This window comes from Cherax quadricarinatus, chromosome 16, assembly GCF_038502225.1.
Source record: "Cherax quadricarinatus isolate ZL_2023a chromosome 16, ASM3850222v1, whole genome shotgun sequence".
Taxonomy (NCBI): domain Eukaryota; kingdom Metazoa; phylum Arthropoda; class Malacostraca; order Decapoda; family Parastacidae; genus Cherax; species Cherax quadricarinatus.
The window spans coordinates 16,037,361-16,054,860 of NC_091307.1; the positions used below are offsets into that span (position 1 = coordinate 16,037,361).

Below are 17,500 nucleotides of genomic sequence, written 5' to 3' on the forward strand. Positions count from 1 at the left end.
CACCCTTTTAAGAGAAAAAAGGCCATGGTGTGGGTGAAGGGCTCTTGGTCCAAGGAACTGGATATACCCTCCCTTTAGTAAACAAGTCCATTAGGCACACGTACACACAAGTACAATTATTATATATAGTGTAAAGTATCTAGGATAATCCAAAAAAAGTCAAGACTTATTTCTACTTGGGTCTTTTCTCTGATCAAACCTGATTACCTCTCATTCCCCACATACTGTATAACCCCTGAGGGTTTGGTGTTTGCTCATGTGTAATAATAATGCTATTAAGTAAGATGAAAACTATACTGTGAGTAATCAAGTGTCATTAACGGTGACTGTTGCCACTAACAAGTCACATGGATGCTATCACCAACAGCCTGATAGGTCAGTCCAGGCCGTGATTAGTGGAAGGAGGATCAATCCTTTACCACTCTTTGCACTTAATGACATACGAAATAAAACAAACAATTACTGTCAAATGACAAAAACTACTTAATACTAAAAAATATTGTATGAAAACTAGACGTATTTGATCTCTATCAGGATACGGCAAGATTATAACAGGATGCTTCCTGTTCGTAGATTTAGGCATTACTGGGAAGCCATGAAGTATTTTGATGCTGAGGGAAATGAAAGGGGAAGTACTTATGTTTTGTGGGCGGTATTAAGCCCACACGGGTGGCAGCTCTCTCCATGAAACTCGACACTTCTACCATCTGCACTTGTGGACTCCTCCCGTAATTCCTCCTCCTGTCGTACTCACCTCGATTTCATCCGCACAGGTGATGCTGGAATCCACTAAACGGTACTATATCCATCACTAGCGAGTCATATTACAAGTTTCATAGGAGGTAATCCACAAGATATTCGAGAGTGAAGAGGGAAAGAGTGGGCACAAGCACCTCTCACCTGCACCATAACAAGCACCACTAACCCGGCCCCTGGTGGCCGCCGCCTCAACCTCTCACACACACCATAGCTGCCACACACAACCACACACACCATCTCTTAACATATAACATCAGAAAAAACTCATCCATGAACATTCACACAGTGTCCCCCCAAACCCAAATATCTCCCTGTCTGATGTCCCCGGTGGATTCTGGGTCTTCCCCACTCGTTGTTAGCTAGCTCCCATCCCATCCATCAATATTGTCGTAGGAATCACCACTAAGTATTCTGCACCTGTTGCGCGCCACTTTCGATTACACCTGTTACACAGAATCGATAAAATTAAGTAACCTCAGAGATGACAGATAAAATTCTGAGAAAATAATAATTGCTAAAAACCCGAAGAAAGAGCCTCTTAGAAGGAAATACGTCACACTTTTGACTCTATTGCAGAGTTATTTTAGATACAATTAAGATAATTTACCAACAATGTTCGTATGTCTATTACAAATATGTGTTTCTCGCAACTATTGTGCGACTGTATAATAACATGTAAAAGCTACAGGTAGTAACCTTAATCTCATCTTGCTAATGTAGCTGTTATATAAAGAAAGCTTTATTCTGACAATTAACCGGGAACGTTAATAACCCTGAGTTAGTAGCACAGAAGGATTATTAACCCTGAGTTAATAACCCAGGAGTGTTAATAACCCAGTAGGACTAGTTATCCAAGAGGGTTAGTAACCAGGAGGCTTAGTAATCTAGAAGGGTTAATAACCTTGTTAGTAACGCAGAGGGTTAGTAACCCTGAGTTAGTACCACAAAAGGGTTGGTAACCCTGAGTTAACCCAAATATTAGTAACCCAGGGGGTTAATTGCCCCTAAAGAGTGCCTATCACCTACTTCAGCACGGGTCAAAAATACGTTAATTCCTAATAGGAATTACTCTTAGTGTATATACACAGATATACACCTCACGGTGTATATACTGTATGCACTGAACAATCACGTTTCACTTGGGGTAAACAATATGTGATTATACAATCATATTACATATAACAGTAATCAGTGTAAATACGCGGGAAGATATGTACGTATTTACAGGAGAGATGAAGATACGAGGATTGAGTATTTATACAATACATTATATACAAACATATACTGCATAAACAATTTTAAAATCACAACGGATAGCGAAGCAAATGACAATGAAATATTAATAAATAATTCATATACCTTTTACATATTATAAACAAGCAGTTTAAGTAGTGAAGGAGGGACGATCAAATTGTTAAATATTAGTATTTTCACATTCGAAATTTCTATGTAGTTAAAATATATATTGATAAGCAGAATATTGTGTCCCTTAGTCACTCTTTTGTTTATTCTCGAATTTATTTTCATAGCTGTTTCACTATGGGTTTGCTTAACTGCTTGCTAAAAGACTTCATTTTGTACTGAATCATGAAGCTAGACTGGTATTTCCTTTCCCATCTGGGATTCCCACTAGTACCTACTTATATTATCTGTACTGGTTCCCTATCAAAGCAAGAATTTAATTTAAACTACGTTCATTAACACTTAAAGTTATTAAAATTAATGAACCCCAGTGTCTTGCTGATATGCTGTTATCTTGTACATTTGGCTCAGGAATACTGTGAATTGCCCCGTACCCCTTAACCTGATTAAGCCTCGTGCTGCTGGAAAGAAATTATTCAGATAGAGCCTTGTCTTTTGTAGCTTCTAGATTGTTCAACAGGTTGGCAGTGTCTTTTTATGTTTATAAGTCTCGGTTGAAAGCAATTCTCTTTCCTAGAGCTTATGATCTTGAATATAACCTTTATTTCATCGTTGTTGTTGTATTGATGGCTTGGTGTGTCAGCACGTGAATTTCTTTAAAGAACAGGCAATCAAGAATATAATTTAAAATTATTATAATACATATGTATAATAATAATTTGAGATTACACATAGGTTTATACTGACAGTTTTGGAAAGGAAACTGAATTAAATTACATTATTATTAATTGAGAAGTGCAAAGGTGGTAAGGTTCATACAGTCCCTGGAAATGAGAGGTAATAAGGTTTAAGAAGAGGTGATAGCTAAAATTGTTTAATTTATAAATCGTAGCACAGACAATGAAAAGCTGACACGTGCATGTATATTTTGCAGGGAGAAGTACGATTCCATTTGAGTGTTACAGTGAGAGGTAGAAACTGTAAGGCTCAGATAAGAGACATGAGTTCAGTAAATAAAGAATTCCATAATGCTGCATTTATGCCTCTTTATCATCGTTATCATAGTCACATGAGTGGACTCCAAACTTGTGTTGAGCCAGTGAGCGCTCATGGGTGCTCTGAGTGATAGTCACTATCACTACGATAAAGTGATAAGGCAAAGTTCTTATACATGACTGACCAAGCTCACTTTACTTTTACATATTCTAAGATTTCCCATTTCTTATAAATCGATTCTCTCATTTCCGAAACTATAACATGATGTTGACTTGTTTCGATTGGTGAATGATCCGCGAAAGGTATCCCCCGTATCCCACAACTCAGCACCCTCTACCTCAATTCACGCAGTGAAATATAAAAAAATATGTATGACTGTGCATAGGTACTTAACTGGCCTCTACTGTATACATGAATGTATGTAAGCATGTGCAGATATATTGTGTATACATATACATATGTGAATGTGAGCCTACATACACATATGCATGCTTCAGGGTAAGTATACATGTGTGGCTGTATACTTGTTTGAGTACATGTGCATACGCATACATGTACCAATGTACAGTATATATATATATATATATATATATATATATATATATATATATATATATATATATATATATATATATATGAGCATGTAATAAAACACGAGAACTGTACCCGTTCAGTTATATTATTACATTCGTGGGGGGTGCTAAACCTGTAGGGGGCATATAGAACCTGATGGAATGAGGCATTCATTCGATCCAAAAGGAGGAAAATCCAATTACTTGAGTCAAAGACCCCCCCCATCCTTGAGGGGTTAGAATTATAATCAGATTAAGTGCTAAACCCAAGAGGGTCATACTCAGGTGGAAGGACAAATACACCCTACAGAGACACCCACAGAAGGACTCCAACCACAACAACCCCGAAGCAACTGAACAACCTCAACCAAAACCCGCACACTGTTCCCTCTGCCCTTACCCCCCCACCACAAACCCATCCTCTACAGCAGCCCCTTTTGGGCACTATGCCCTCACCCACACCACCACAAACCCCACCCACATTGTGAAAACCCCAACGCAGCTGAACAATCTCAACCAGCACCCACACAGTTCCCTCTGCCCCCACCCCCCACATTACAAACACCACTGCCACAGCAGCTCCCTACGGGCACTCTGCTCTCACCCCCCACCACAAACCCTCATAACCCCCCAGGGCTAACACCCCCCAACACCAATATTCTCCCAGGTCCACCGTGATAGACAAGAAGCTGAAGGTGTGGTGCACAAACACAGATGGAATAGCAAATAAATACAAGGAATGGCACAAAAGAATCAACGAGAAGTCCCCAGACATCATAGCAGTCACGGAAACGAAACTCACTGAGACAATAACAGACGCAGTCTTCCCACCGAGATATCAGATCCTGAGGAAAGATAGAAAGTGCAGAGGGGGAGGAGGGGTTGCACTGCTCACAAAAATAACGATGGAGTTTCGAGGAAATGGAAGGCATGGACGAGATTGGAGAAAGGGATTACATAGCAGGCACAATTCAGGCTGGGGAACATATGGTAGTCATTGCTGTGATGTATAACCCACCACAGAACTGCAGGAGGCCAAGAGAGGAATATGATGAGAACAACAGAGTGATGGTGGACACACTGGCTAAGGTGGCACGAAGAGCTCATACGTGCAGAACAAAGTTACTGGTTATGGGTGATTTCAACTACAGGGAGATCGATTGGGAAAACCTGGAGCCTCATGGGGGCCCCGAAACATGGAGAGCCAAGATGATGGATGTGGTACTGGAAAACCTCATGCATCAACACATCAGGGACACTACCAGAGAGTGAGGGGAGGATGAACCAGCAAGACTGGACCTTGTGTTCACCCTGAGTAGCTCAGACATTGATGACATCACATATGAGAGGCCCCTCGGAGCTAGTGAACACGTAGTCCTGAGTTTTGATTACATAGTAGAGTTACAGGTGGAGAGGGTAACAGAAGTCGAATGGGAAAAGCAAAACTATAAAACGGGGGGACTACACATGTATGAGGAATTTCCTGCGGGAGGTGCAGTGGGACAGAGAAATGGTAGGAAAGACAGTAAATGAAACGATGGAGTATGTAACAACAAAATGCAAGGAGGCAGAGGAAAGGTTTGTTCCCAAGGGCAACAGAAACAATGGGATGACCAAAGCGAGTCCTTGGTTTACCCAAAGGTGCAGGGAGGCAAAAACCAAGTACATTAGAGAATGGAAGAGGTACAGAAGGCAAAGGACCCAGGAAAGCAAGGAGATCAGTTGAAGAGCCAGAAACAAATATGCACAGATAAGGAGGGAGGCCCAGCGACAGTACGAAAATGACATAGCATCGAAAGCCAAGTCTGACCCGAAACTGCTGTTTAGCCACATTAGGAGAAAGACGACAGTCAAAGACCAGGTGATCAGGTTGAGGAAAGAAAGTGGGGAACTCACAAGAAACGATCAAGAGGTATGCGAGGAGCTCAACAGGAGATTTAAGGAAGTATTCACAGTGGAGACAGGAAGGACTCTGGGAAGACAGGACAGAGGGGGACACCAACAGGGAATTGACCAACAGGTGCTGGACGATATGCACACAACTGAGGAGGAGGTGAAGAAGCTGCTAAGTGACCTTGATACCTCAAAGGCAATGGGACTGGACAACATCTCCCCGTGGGTCCTCAGGGATGGAGTAGATATACTGTGTGTGCCATTAACCACAATCTTCAACACATCCCTTGAAACTGCGCAACTACCTGAGGTATGGAAGACCGCAAATGTAGTTCCCATTTTTAAAAAAGGAGACAGAAAAGAGGCACTAAATTACAAACCAGTGTCACTGACCTGTATAGTATGCAAAATCATGGAGAAGGTTATCAGGAGAGTGGTGGAGCACCTGGAACGGAACAAGATTATAAACAATAACCAGCACAGGTTCATGGAAGGCAAATCCTGTGTCACAAACCTTCTGAAGTTCTATGACAAAGTTACAGAAGTGTGACACGAGAGAGAGGGGTGGGTTAATTGCATTTTCTTGGACTGCAAGAAGGCCTTCGACACAGTTCCTCACAAGAGACTAGTGCAGAAACTAGAGGATCAGGCACGTATAACAGGAAGGGCACTGCAATGGATCAGAGAATACCTGACAGGGAGGCAACAACGAATCATGGTACGGGATGAGGTATCAAAGTGGGCACCTGTGACGAGCGGCGTCTCACAGGGGTCAGTCCTAGGACCAGTGCTATTTCTGGTACATGTGAATGACATGATGGAAGGAATAGACTCAGAGGTGTCCTTATTTGTAGAAGATATAAAGTTAATGAGGGGAATTTAAGCAGATGAGGACCAGGTAGGATTACAAAGGGATCTGGACAGGCTGGACACGTGGTCCAGCAACTGGCTTCTTGAATTCAACCCTGCCAAGTGCAAAGTCATGAAGATAGGAGAAGAGCAAAGAAGACCCCAGACAGAGTATAGACTAGGTGGGCAAGGACTGCAAACCTCGTTCAAGGAGAAAGATCTTGGGGTAACCATAACACCGAGCATGTCTCTTGAGGCACACATCAACCAGATAACTGCTGCAGCATACAGGCGCCTGCCAAACCTGAGAATAGCGTTCCAATACCTTAGTAAGGAATCGTTCAAGACACTGTACACTGTGTACATCAGGCCCATACTGGAGTATGCAGCTCCAGTTTGGAACCCACACCTGGGCAAACACGTCAAGAAATTAGAGAAAGTGCAAAGGTTTGCAACAAGGCTAGTTTCGGAGCTTAGGGGTATGTCCTACAAACAAAGGTTGAGGGAAATCTAACTGATGACATTGGAGGACATGCGGGTCGGGGAGACACGATAACGACATACAAAATACTCTGTGGAATAGACAGAGACAGGTTGTTCCAGAGAGGGGACACAGAAACAAGGGGTCACAATTGGAAGCTGAAGACTCAGACGAGTCATAGGGATGTTAGGAAGTATTTCTTCAGTCATAGAATCGTCAGGAACTGGAATAGCCTAACAAGTGATGTAGTGGAGGCAGGAACCATACATAGCTTTAAGACGAGGTATGACAAAGCTCTGGAGGCAGAGAGAGAGAGAGAGGACCTAGTAGCGATCAGTGAAGAGGCGGGGCCAGGAGCTGTGTCTCGACCCCTGCAACCACAGTTAGGCGAGAAATAAGTCACTCTGTCTGACTTTTTTGGGTTATCCTAGGTTCTCTACACATATGCTGCTATGTATGATAATTCTATGTAACTGTATTTGTGTATACCTGAATAAATTTACTTACTTACTTACTTACAATTAGGCGAGTACAGCGCTGCTTGATGATAATTAGCAAGTGATTCCCGTAGAGTTTTGAGACTAAGAAATGTCAATGTTCAGTGTGTTTCTGAGCCTGGTTTTCAGGAGAGGTTCTGTATATATAAAAGAATCCATTAGACTCATTTTAATGAAATTTATACAAGTTATTATGCTATGCAAGGGCATATGATAGACTGCAACATTGTAGAAAAAATATTAATATAACTTAATATTGAATATTTCTTGTGGATTTTGAATAAAAGTTAATGTCTCCTAAACTACTAAAGGGAATTGCATAAAAAACTAGATGGACTTACCCATATGTGGTTAAAGGGGTAGATTCTTAGCTCTTGGCCTTAATCTCTCATTTTGTTGCTTGCCAGAATCATTGCCTCCTAGTCTTGTGGGCTGTCATACCTACTCCCCTCAAGGAAGGTTCCTTGATGTTGGTGAGGGGCTCTTGATTTAGGGAATTGGATCTGTGCTCCAGTTCCCTGAATTAAGCCTGAATGCCTTCCACCCCCCTCCCAGGCGCTGTATAATCCTCCGGGTTTAGCTCTTCCCCCTTGATTATAATAATAATAATAATGTCATACCTACTTTTAAAACTATGCATAGAGCCTGCCTTCATTCTTTATAATGGTCGTTCTGCTTCCTGACCACCCTGAAGCTGAACAGTACTTCCTGACATCACAAACTTACCTGTATCTTGCAATCCCTACTTTCTTCAGAGTATGTTTCATATCTGTCTGTTCTATCAATTCCTGAGTATTTTGTTCTCACTTAATTGTGGTTGCAGGGGTCGTCTCAGCTCCCGACCCTGTGTCTTCCTCGGCTGTGTGAGCCCTATCATGCTCATTCTTAAAGCTATGTATGAATTCTGCCTCTACCACCTCGCTGCCTAGGTGGTTCCACTTCCTGACTACACTAAGGCTAAAGAACTATTTCCTAACATCCCTGTGACTCATCCAAATTTTTAATTTCCAGCTGTGATTTTGTGTACCTGAGACTCACTTTTCAAACAGATTCTCCCTGTCCAACCTGTCATTTCCTTTGAATATTTTGTACATTGTAATCACGTCACTTCTTGTCCTTCTGTCCTCTGGTGTTGTCAGGTATGTTATTATCATATCTCCCCTGGTTCTTCTGTCATCTAATATCATTAGGTTCAGTTCCTTGCATCACTCACAGCTCATACCACTCAGCTCTGGAACTAGCCTCATTATATATCTCTGCCCTTTCTCCAATTTTTTAAAATGCTTTACCAGGTGTGGATTCCATGCTGGTGCTGCATGCCTCAAGACAGGCCTAATATATGTTGTATAAAGGGCCTGAAGTGGTCTTCAGGAACTGAGATTCCTGAATTTGAGGCTGAGGGAAAGGGGGGGCTGCTTTGGAATATGAAATACAAGGTAATTCGTGTTGTTGTCATAGCTGAGTTTGATTTGACAGTATAAGCTACCATTCTCTTTAATATCATATTTCATTTTCCCTGAAAACTGAGCACCAAAGAAAATGTGAGGGGGGGGGGGGTGCATTTCACAGCAATTTATGAAAGATGGTGAATCATAAGTATTATTACGATTGCTCTCTATAGACTGGGCATGCTTGACATAGCACAAGCACTTGCAGCATTGTTCTGTTGTTGATTTTGATTCTCTAAGCAGTGATCTGATATATAGGCTAAAGTGGGAAGTATAAAATTCTGTAATTGAATGTTAATTTAGCTATATTACTGGGGTACTTCCTTTGCCCCTTGAGTTGGGAGGGCTTGTATTTCATCATCAGTGATTGGAAGGCATTTGAGCTCAAGTTGTTTTCTGGATATCTATAGAATATCTTTATACTATCATGTCGGATAACAATGGTCCCACGTGTTGAGCTGAGAGTGGCATGTTGGCACATCTGAATTACAATGTTGCCAATGGCATGTCGGTACAATAACTTCTCCGCCTGGCTGGTGTTATTCACTATGATGATACACATCCCAATTTTTTAATTTATGGAAATTGATGTCTGATGAAAGGCAAATTCCTGTCTAATGTGATGACCAATGCATTTTTCAGGAAAAGTGGGTTTGTGAAAAATTTTGCTCATGATTATCATCTAGAGGTATTCTGTAGTGGAAGCAATTTCCAGGTTGCAGAATGTGTTGATATGCATGGTATGTTTTGTGTCATGGTAGTCATCTGTTGTTAGACTGGGTCATTTGGAAGACAGTTGTGAGTCATTTTGAAATTTGATACCCATTTAGCCCAATAAAATATTATTGCATTATGGGAAGAGCAGAGTTCATGGTCAACATAATATAAAATCAGAGGTCCAATAGGGTCAGGTTGAAGGTCGGTACTGGGTTCAGGCAATAAGCAGGGGTCTGAAAGCTGTACTAGATTCTGAGAAGGGTTTGTGAGTGTGCTTGATTGAGTGAAAGAGTGAAAGGTGCCACTGTCACTTGAGTCTAGGATATTGAACCCTAATCTTATCATGGTTCAGCAAATAAAATTAGGGCAAGTCCAAGGAGAAAAGAAACCATATACTCAGCCTGAGCTATGATAACCCTCAATGTGGCCAGTAGTGTTGATGATTCCTGCAAACTGCCTCCTACTCTACGTGGTATACCAAAATAGCATCTCCAGAACTGGACAAACGAGGCTTAACAAAACCACCTTATAATTATTTTTTTTTTCAACACTTCGGCTGCTTCCCACCGAGGCAGGGGACCCAACAAGAAAGAAAAACCCAGAAAGAAAGAAAAAAGTTTCACCAACATGCAACACTTTCCCCATCATTCATACATAATCACTGTCTTTGCAGAGGTGCTCAGAACACAACAGTTTAGACATCCCTCCAAACTGCCAATATCCTAAACCCCTCCTTTAAAGTGCAGGCATTGTACTTCCCATTTCCAGGACTCAAGTCCGGCTAACCAGTTTCCCTGAATCCCTTCACAAAATATTACCCTGCTCACACTCCAGCTCGTCAGGTCCCAAAAACCATTTGTCTCCATTCACTCGTATCTAACATGCTCACACACGCTTGCTGGAAATCAAAGCCCCTCACCCACAAAACCTCCTTTACCCCTTCCCTCCAACCTTTTTGGGAAAGACCCCTACCCTGCCTTCCTTCCCCAATAGATTTTTATACGCTCTCTAAGTCATTCTACTTTGTTCCATCCTCTCAAAATGACCAAACCACCTCAACAGCCCCTCCTCAGTCCTCTGACTAATGCTTTTAGTAACTCCACACCTCCTAATTTCCACATTACAAATTCTCTGCATAATATTTACACCACACATTGCCCTTAGTAGGTAGTAGGTTGGTAGACAGCAACCGCCCAGGGAGGTACTACCGTCCTGCCAAGTGAGTGTAAAATGGAATCCTGTAATTGTTTTACATGATGGTAGGATTGCTGGTGTCTTTTTTCTGTCTCTTAAACATGCAAGATTTCAGGTACGTCTTGCTACTTCTACTTACACTTAGGTCACACTACACATACATGTACAAACATATATATACACATCCCTCTGGGTTTACTTCTATTTTCTTTCTAGTTCTTGTTCTTGTTTATTTCCTCTTATCTCCATGGGGAAGTGGAACAGAATTCTTCCTCTGTAAGCCATGCATGTTGTAAGAGGCGACTAAAATGCTGGGAGCAAGGGGCTAGTAACCCCTTCTCCTGTATATATTACTAAATTTAAAAGGAGAAACTTTCGTTTTTCCTTTTGAGCCACCCCACCTCAGTGGGATACGGCTGGTGCGTTGAAAGAAAGAAAGAACATTGCCCTTAGACACAACATCTCCACTGCTTCCAGCCACCTCCTTGCTGCAGCATTTACAACCCATGCTTCACACCCATATAAGTGTTGGTACCACTATACTCTTGTACATTACCTTCTTTGCCTCCATGGATAATGTTCTTAGTCTCCACAGATACCTCAATGCACCACTCACCATTTTTCCTTCATCAATTCTATGGTTTAGCTCATCCTTCATAAACCCATCCACTGACAAGTGAACTCGCAGATATCTGAAAACATTCACTTCATCCATACTCCCTCCCTCCAATGTGATATGCAATTTTTCTTTTTCTAAATCATTTGATACCCTCATCACCTTACTCTTATCTATATTCCCTTTCAACTTTCCACCTTTACACACACTCCCAAACTTGTCCACTAACCTTTGCAACTTTTCTTTAGAATCCCCCAAAAGCACAGCATCATCAGCAAAAAATAACTGCATCAACTCCCATTTTGTATTTGATTCCCCATAATTAAATCCCACACCTCTCCCCAACACCCTAGCATTTACTTCTTTCACAACCCCATCTATAAATATATTAACCCACAAACGGTCCAAACGTATATATATGTTTTTTCAGCATTTGAAAGTAAGTAAAAAAAGTAGATCTTTTTGTTTTTCTACATTTGAAAATGTGTAAAAAAACTTTGATCTACTTTTTATTTTGTTATATTTGAAAATATGTAAAAAAACTTAGATCTACTTTTGTAGCACTACACATGTGAACGTAGATCTGCTTGGACCGTTTCCGGGTTAAACAACCATGGTGACATTACACATTCCTGTCCCAGACCTACTTTTACTGGAAAGTAATCTCCCTCTCTCCTACACACCCTAACCTGAGACTGACTCTCCTCATAAAAACTCTTAACAGCATTTAGTAACTTACCATCTATTCCATACACTTGCAACATCTGTCACATTGCTCCCCTATCCACTCTATCACATGCCTTTTCTAAATCCATAAATGCAATGAAAACTTCCCTACCTTTATCTAAATACTGTTCACATATATGCTTCAATGTAAACACCTGATCTACACATCCCCTACCCATTCTAAATTTAGCCTCCTTGCTCATCTGCAGTCCTGCTCTCTGTCTTACCTCTAATTCTTTCAATAATAGCCCTACCATACACTTTACCTGGAATACTCTGTAAAAATTATAGGGGAATAAGTTTACTATAGATTCTAAAGAAAAGTTGCAAAGGTTAGTGGACAAATTTGGGAGGGTGTGTAAAGGTAGAAAGTTCAAAGTGAACATAGATAAGAGTAAGGTGATGAGGGTATTAAACGATTTAGATGAAGAAAAATTGGATATCACATTGGAGAGTGAGAGCATGGAAGAAGTGAATGTTTTCAGATATCTGGTAGTTGACTTGTCAGTGGATGGATTCATGAAGGATGAGGTTAACCATAGAAATGATGAAGAAAAAAAGGTGAGTGGTGCGTTGAGGTATCTGTGGAGACAAAAAACGTTATCTATGGAAGCAAAGAAGGGAAGGTATGAAAGCATAGTGGTATGAACTCTCTTATATGGGTGTGAAGCTTGGGTTGTAAATGCTGCAGCGAGGAGGCAGCTGGAGGCAGTGGAGATGTCTTGTCTAAGGGCAATGTGTGGAGTAAATACTATGCAGAGAATTCGGAGTGTGGAAATTAGGAGGAGGTGTGGAGTTACTAAAAGCATTAGTCAGAGAACTGAAGAGTGGCTGTTGAGGTGGTTTGGTCATTTAGTGAGAATGGATCAAAGTAGATTGACCAGGAGAGCGTATAAATCTGTAGGGGAAGGTAGGAGAGGTAGAGGTCGTCCTCGAAAAGGTTGTAGGGAGGAAGTAAAGGAGGTTTTGTGAGCGAGGGGCTTGGCCTTCCAGCAGGTGTGTGTGTGTGTGTGTGTGTGTGTGTGTGTGTGTGTGTGTGTGTGTGTGTGTGTGAGTGTGTTAGACAAGAGTGAATGGGGACGAATGGTTTTTGGGACCTGACGAGCTGTTGGAGTGTGAGCAGGGTAATACTTAGTGAAGGGATTTAGGGAAACCGGTTAGCAGGACTTGAGTCCTGGAAGTGGGAAGTACAATGCCTGCATTTTAAAGGAGGGGTTTGGGATATTGCCAGTTTGGAGGGACTTCTGAGCTGTCATATCTGGGCACCTCTGCAAAGACAGTGATTATGTATGAGTGAGGTGAAAGTGTTGAAAGATGATGAAAGTATTTTCTTTTTGAGTCACCCTGCCTCTGTGGAAGACGGCCGACTTGTATAAAAAAAAAAAAAAGTTTACTATCTGTTTTGTCCCCCTTCCCTTTATATTAAGGAATTATACATGCTCTCTGCCAGTCCCTAGGTGCCTTTCCCTCTTTCATACATTTATAAACAAAAATACCAACTACTCCAACACTAAATCTCCCCCTGCTTTTAACATTTCTGTCATGATCCCATCAGTTCCAGCTGCTTTAACTCCTTTCATTCTGCGTAATGCCTCACGCACCGCCCCCAAACTCACATCCTGCTCTTCTTCACTCCTAAAAGATGTTATATCTACCTGGCCAGTGCATGAAATTACTGCCTCCCTTTCTTCATCAACATTTAAAAGTTCCTTAAAATATTCCTTCCATCTACCCAGTACCTCCAGCTCCCCATCTACTAACTCCCCTACTCTGTTTTTAACTGACAAATCCATTCGTTCCTTAGGCTTTCTTAACTTGTTTATCTCACTCCAATATTTTTTCTTATTCTGAGCAAAATTTCTTGACAGAGCCTCTCCCACTCTATCATTTGCTCTCCTTTTGCACTCTCTTTGCCTTTCTTTTACTCTCCATATACTCTGCCCTTCTTTTATCATTTCTGCTTTGTAAAAACCACTCATAAGCTACCTTTTTCTCTTTTATTGCACCCTTTACCTCATCATCCCACTAATCACTCCTCTTTCCTCCTGCAACCACCCTCTTATAGCCACAAACTTCTGCCCCACATTCTAATACTGCATTTTTAAAAGTATCCCATCCCTCTTCAACCCTTCCACTACCCATACTTGCACTAGCTCACCTTTCTGCCAAAAGTTGATTATATCTCACCCTAACTTCCTCCTTAGTTTATAAACTTTCACCTCTCTCTTACTGTTGCCATTTTCCTTTTGTCCTGTCTACCTCTTACTCTAACTGTAGCTACAACTAGATAATGATCTGATGTATCTGTTGCCCTTCTATAAACATGTACATCCTGAAGCCTACCCATCAACCTTTTATCCACCAATATATAATCTAACAAACTACTTTCATTACATGCTATATCATATCTTGTATACTTATTTATCCTTTTACATAAAATATGTATTGCTTATTACCAAACCTCTTTCAACAGATAGTTCAATTAAAGGCTTCCCATTTTCGTTTACCCCTGGCACCCCAAATTTACCTACTACTACCTCTACAACATTTTTATCCACTTTAGCAATGAGATCCCCAACCATAAATACTCTCTCACTTGGTTCAAAACTCACCATGCCCTCACTCAGCATTTCCCAAAATCTCTCTCTACACTTCTCTCTTCTCCAGGTGCATCAGCACTTACTATAACCCACTTTTCACATCCAACCTTTATTTTATTCCACATAATCCTTGAATTTATGCATTTATATTCCTTCTTTTCCTGCCATAACTTATCCTTCAACATTATTGCTACTCCTTCCTTAGCTCTAACTCTATTAGAAACCCTTGACCTAATCCCATTTATTTCTCCCCACTGAAACTTTCCTACCTCCTTCAGCTCTGTTCCACTTAAAGCAAGGACATTCAGCTTCTTTTCATTCATAACATCCACAATCATCTCTTTCTCATCATTCGCACTACAACCGCGCACATTCAACATCCCACTTTGAAGTGCTATATCTACAAGGGTCATACAGCTACCACCTTATTAGACTACAGCATGACTGCATAACTGGTGTTCAGCCAACAGCACTGGTGGGCAACTGAAAATGCCAGGAGTTGTAACACTTTTGGCTGTCACTCCCAGATCTGCAAGCATCCCTCAGTAATAATTCTGTCATCAGTCTGTACAAGATAGCCCTCCACATCACCAGAGGGCCATCCAGCACATCCTGAATAAATCAGTTTCTCATTTAGGAGTGACACCACTGCACTACTACCATCAAAGGTTATGCTAAAACAAGGCTGATAATGCTCTCTCTTCTTTCAGCCCAGGAAGTGAATTTCACAAGGGCAAAGTTCCACACTAATGAGGCTAAATGGGATGGGAGTACAGCATTAAGATATGGTCCAAGGAAGGGGACTGGAGGCCAAACTACACAGATCAAGATCCACTTTGCCACATCAAGGGGACCATCTTTCCATGAGGGGAGTAGGACAACTTTTAGGATTACTAAATAAGAAATAAAAAGACTAAGAGAGATCCACAATAATAATTCGATGCTAATACAGATACCAACAAGATGTAGTTCAAGAAAGCACATTAGTAAAACTATAAAAATAATGAAAACACTTTTACTATATTAAAAAAATTTATAAATATATAAACCAAATTTTAAACACTTAGAATATATTTTTAATACTAAGCTGTGATCCATCTGTTGCACTGTCCAAAAAATTCTGAAAATCCTCAAAAATTATTGTAACCAATATAAATATTTACATCTTTGAATGTTTAAAAACTAAAGCAAATGTTTTTGACTTTGCATTTTAAAAGACACAATGTTTAAAAACAGCATTATGTTTAGATTTTAAAAATCATTTATAATGAAAAAATCTGACTTCAATTTATATTCTTTAGAGCATAAATAATAAATTAATATTTTATATATCCTTGGATAATCATCTGTTGTCTAGGTACAATGGTTACATATTCTACTACCATAAGGCAAGGCAGATGTATATCCTTTCAAAAACATGTTTGTCATGATAAACATTTATTGTGTAAGTATCTGGCAAGACTATTGTTATATATGATAGGTAACTGAAGGTGTTAACAGAATATGCATTTTTAAGAGCATTTAAATTTCACAATGTTTATGACTGTCTAAATTTTTGTACTCCTTTTTATTGTAGATTTGATTTCCAAACAACACAATAAAATTAACATAACAAATATTTATTAGAGTCCTTCAGCACTGCTGCTGCATTAGTCCTCCTTCAGACACTTATCAAGGGATGAGGTTTTTTGTTCCTCCATTGGTTTCTCCTATGGTTCCTCCTTTAATTCCTTCTTTAATTCCTCCTTTAATTCCTTCTTTAATTCCTCCTTTGGTTCCTCCTCTAATTCCTCTGTTGGTTCCTCCTTTGGTTCTAATGATTCTTTCTTTATTGGTGTTGAATCACCTTTTTTGACTGAGCCTTTGCTCAACCATGTAGCCATCAATTTGCTGCTAGCTGTTTGTGGTGGCTTCCTGTAAAAGTTACAAGAATCAGGAGATGCAGGAAAATAGTATTAGTATTAAGAGACTATAAAGTCTTTAAAAAATGATAAACTGTACATACAGTGGAACCCCCAGATTTCGGCTGTAATCCATTCCAGAAGGTTGGCCTAAATCCGAAAAGGCTGAAAACCGAAGTAATATTTCCCTTAAGAATTAATGTAAATAATGTAAATAATGTAAAGGTTAGTGGATGAGTTTGAGAATGTGTGTAAAGGTAGAAAGTTGAAAGTGAACATAGAAAAGAGTAAGGTGATGAGGGTATCAAATGATTTAGATAAAGAAAAATTGGATATCAAATTGGGGAGGAGGAGTATGGAAGAAGTGAATGTTTTCAGATACTTGGGAGTTGACGTGTCGGCGGATGGATTTATGAAGGATGAGGTTAATCATAGAATTGATGAGGGAAAAAAGGTGAGTGGTGCGTTGAGGTATACGTGGAGTCAAAAAACGTTATCTATGGAGGCAAAGAAGGGAATGTATGAAAGTATAGTAGTACCAACACTCTTATATGGATGTGAAGCTTGGGTGGTAAATGCAGCAGCGAGGAGACGGTTGGAGGCAGTGGAGATGTCCTGTCTAAGGGCAATGTGTGGTGTAAATATTATGCAGAAAATTCGGAGTGTGGAAATTAGGAGAAGGTGTGGAGTTAATAAAAGCATTAGTCAGAGGGCAGAAGAGGGGTTGTTGAGGTGGTTTGGTCATTTAGAGAGAATGGATCAAAGTAGAATGACATGGAAAGCATATAAATCTATAGGGGAAGGAAAGAGGGGTAGGGGTCGTCCTCGAAAGGGTTGGAAAGAGGGGGTAAAGGAGGTTTTGTGGGCGAGGGGCTTGGACTTCCAGCAA

The 17,500-nt window shown here is 40.5% G+C and overlaps 2 protein-coding genes across 5 annotated transcripts in view; both read right to left on the reverse strand.

Annotated features, from left to right (window-relative positions):
- Nucleotides 1–940, reverse strand: part of Rap2l (Ras-associated protein 2-like) — a 240,021-nt gene extending 239,081 nt beyond the window's left edge. For 2 of the 3 annotated variants that reach the window (XM_070085429.1, XM_070085430.1), the window contains exon 1: nucleotides 755–940. The gene's annotated coding sequence lies outside the window, so the exon portion shown is untranslated. The remainder of the gene's footprint in view (nucleotides 1–754) is intronic. The other variant, XM_070085427.1, reaches the window with a different exon arrangement.
- A 14,688-nt stretch (nucleotides 941–15,628) lies between these two features.
- LOC128688934 (abasic site processing protein HMCES) overlaps nucleotides 15,629–17,500 on the reverse strand; it is a 50,726-nt gene continuing 48,854 nt past the window's right edge. For both annotated transcript variants that reach the window (XM_053776996.1, XM_053776995.2), the window contains one exon: nucleotides 15,629–16,624. In XM_053776996.1, coding sequence (XP_053632971.1) covers nucleotides 16,420–16,624 — 205 coding nt within the window. In that variant the 3' untranslated portion in view covers nucleotides 15,629–16,419. The remainder of the gene's footprint in view (nucleotides 16,625–17,500) is intronic.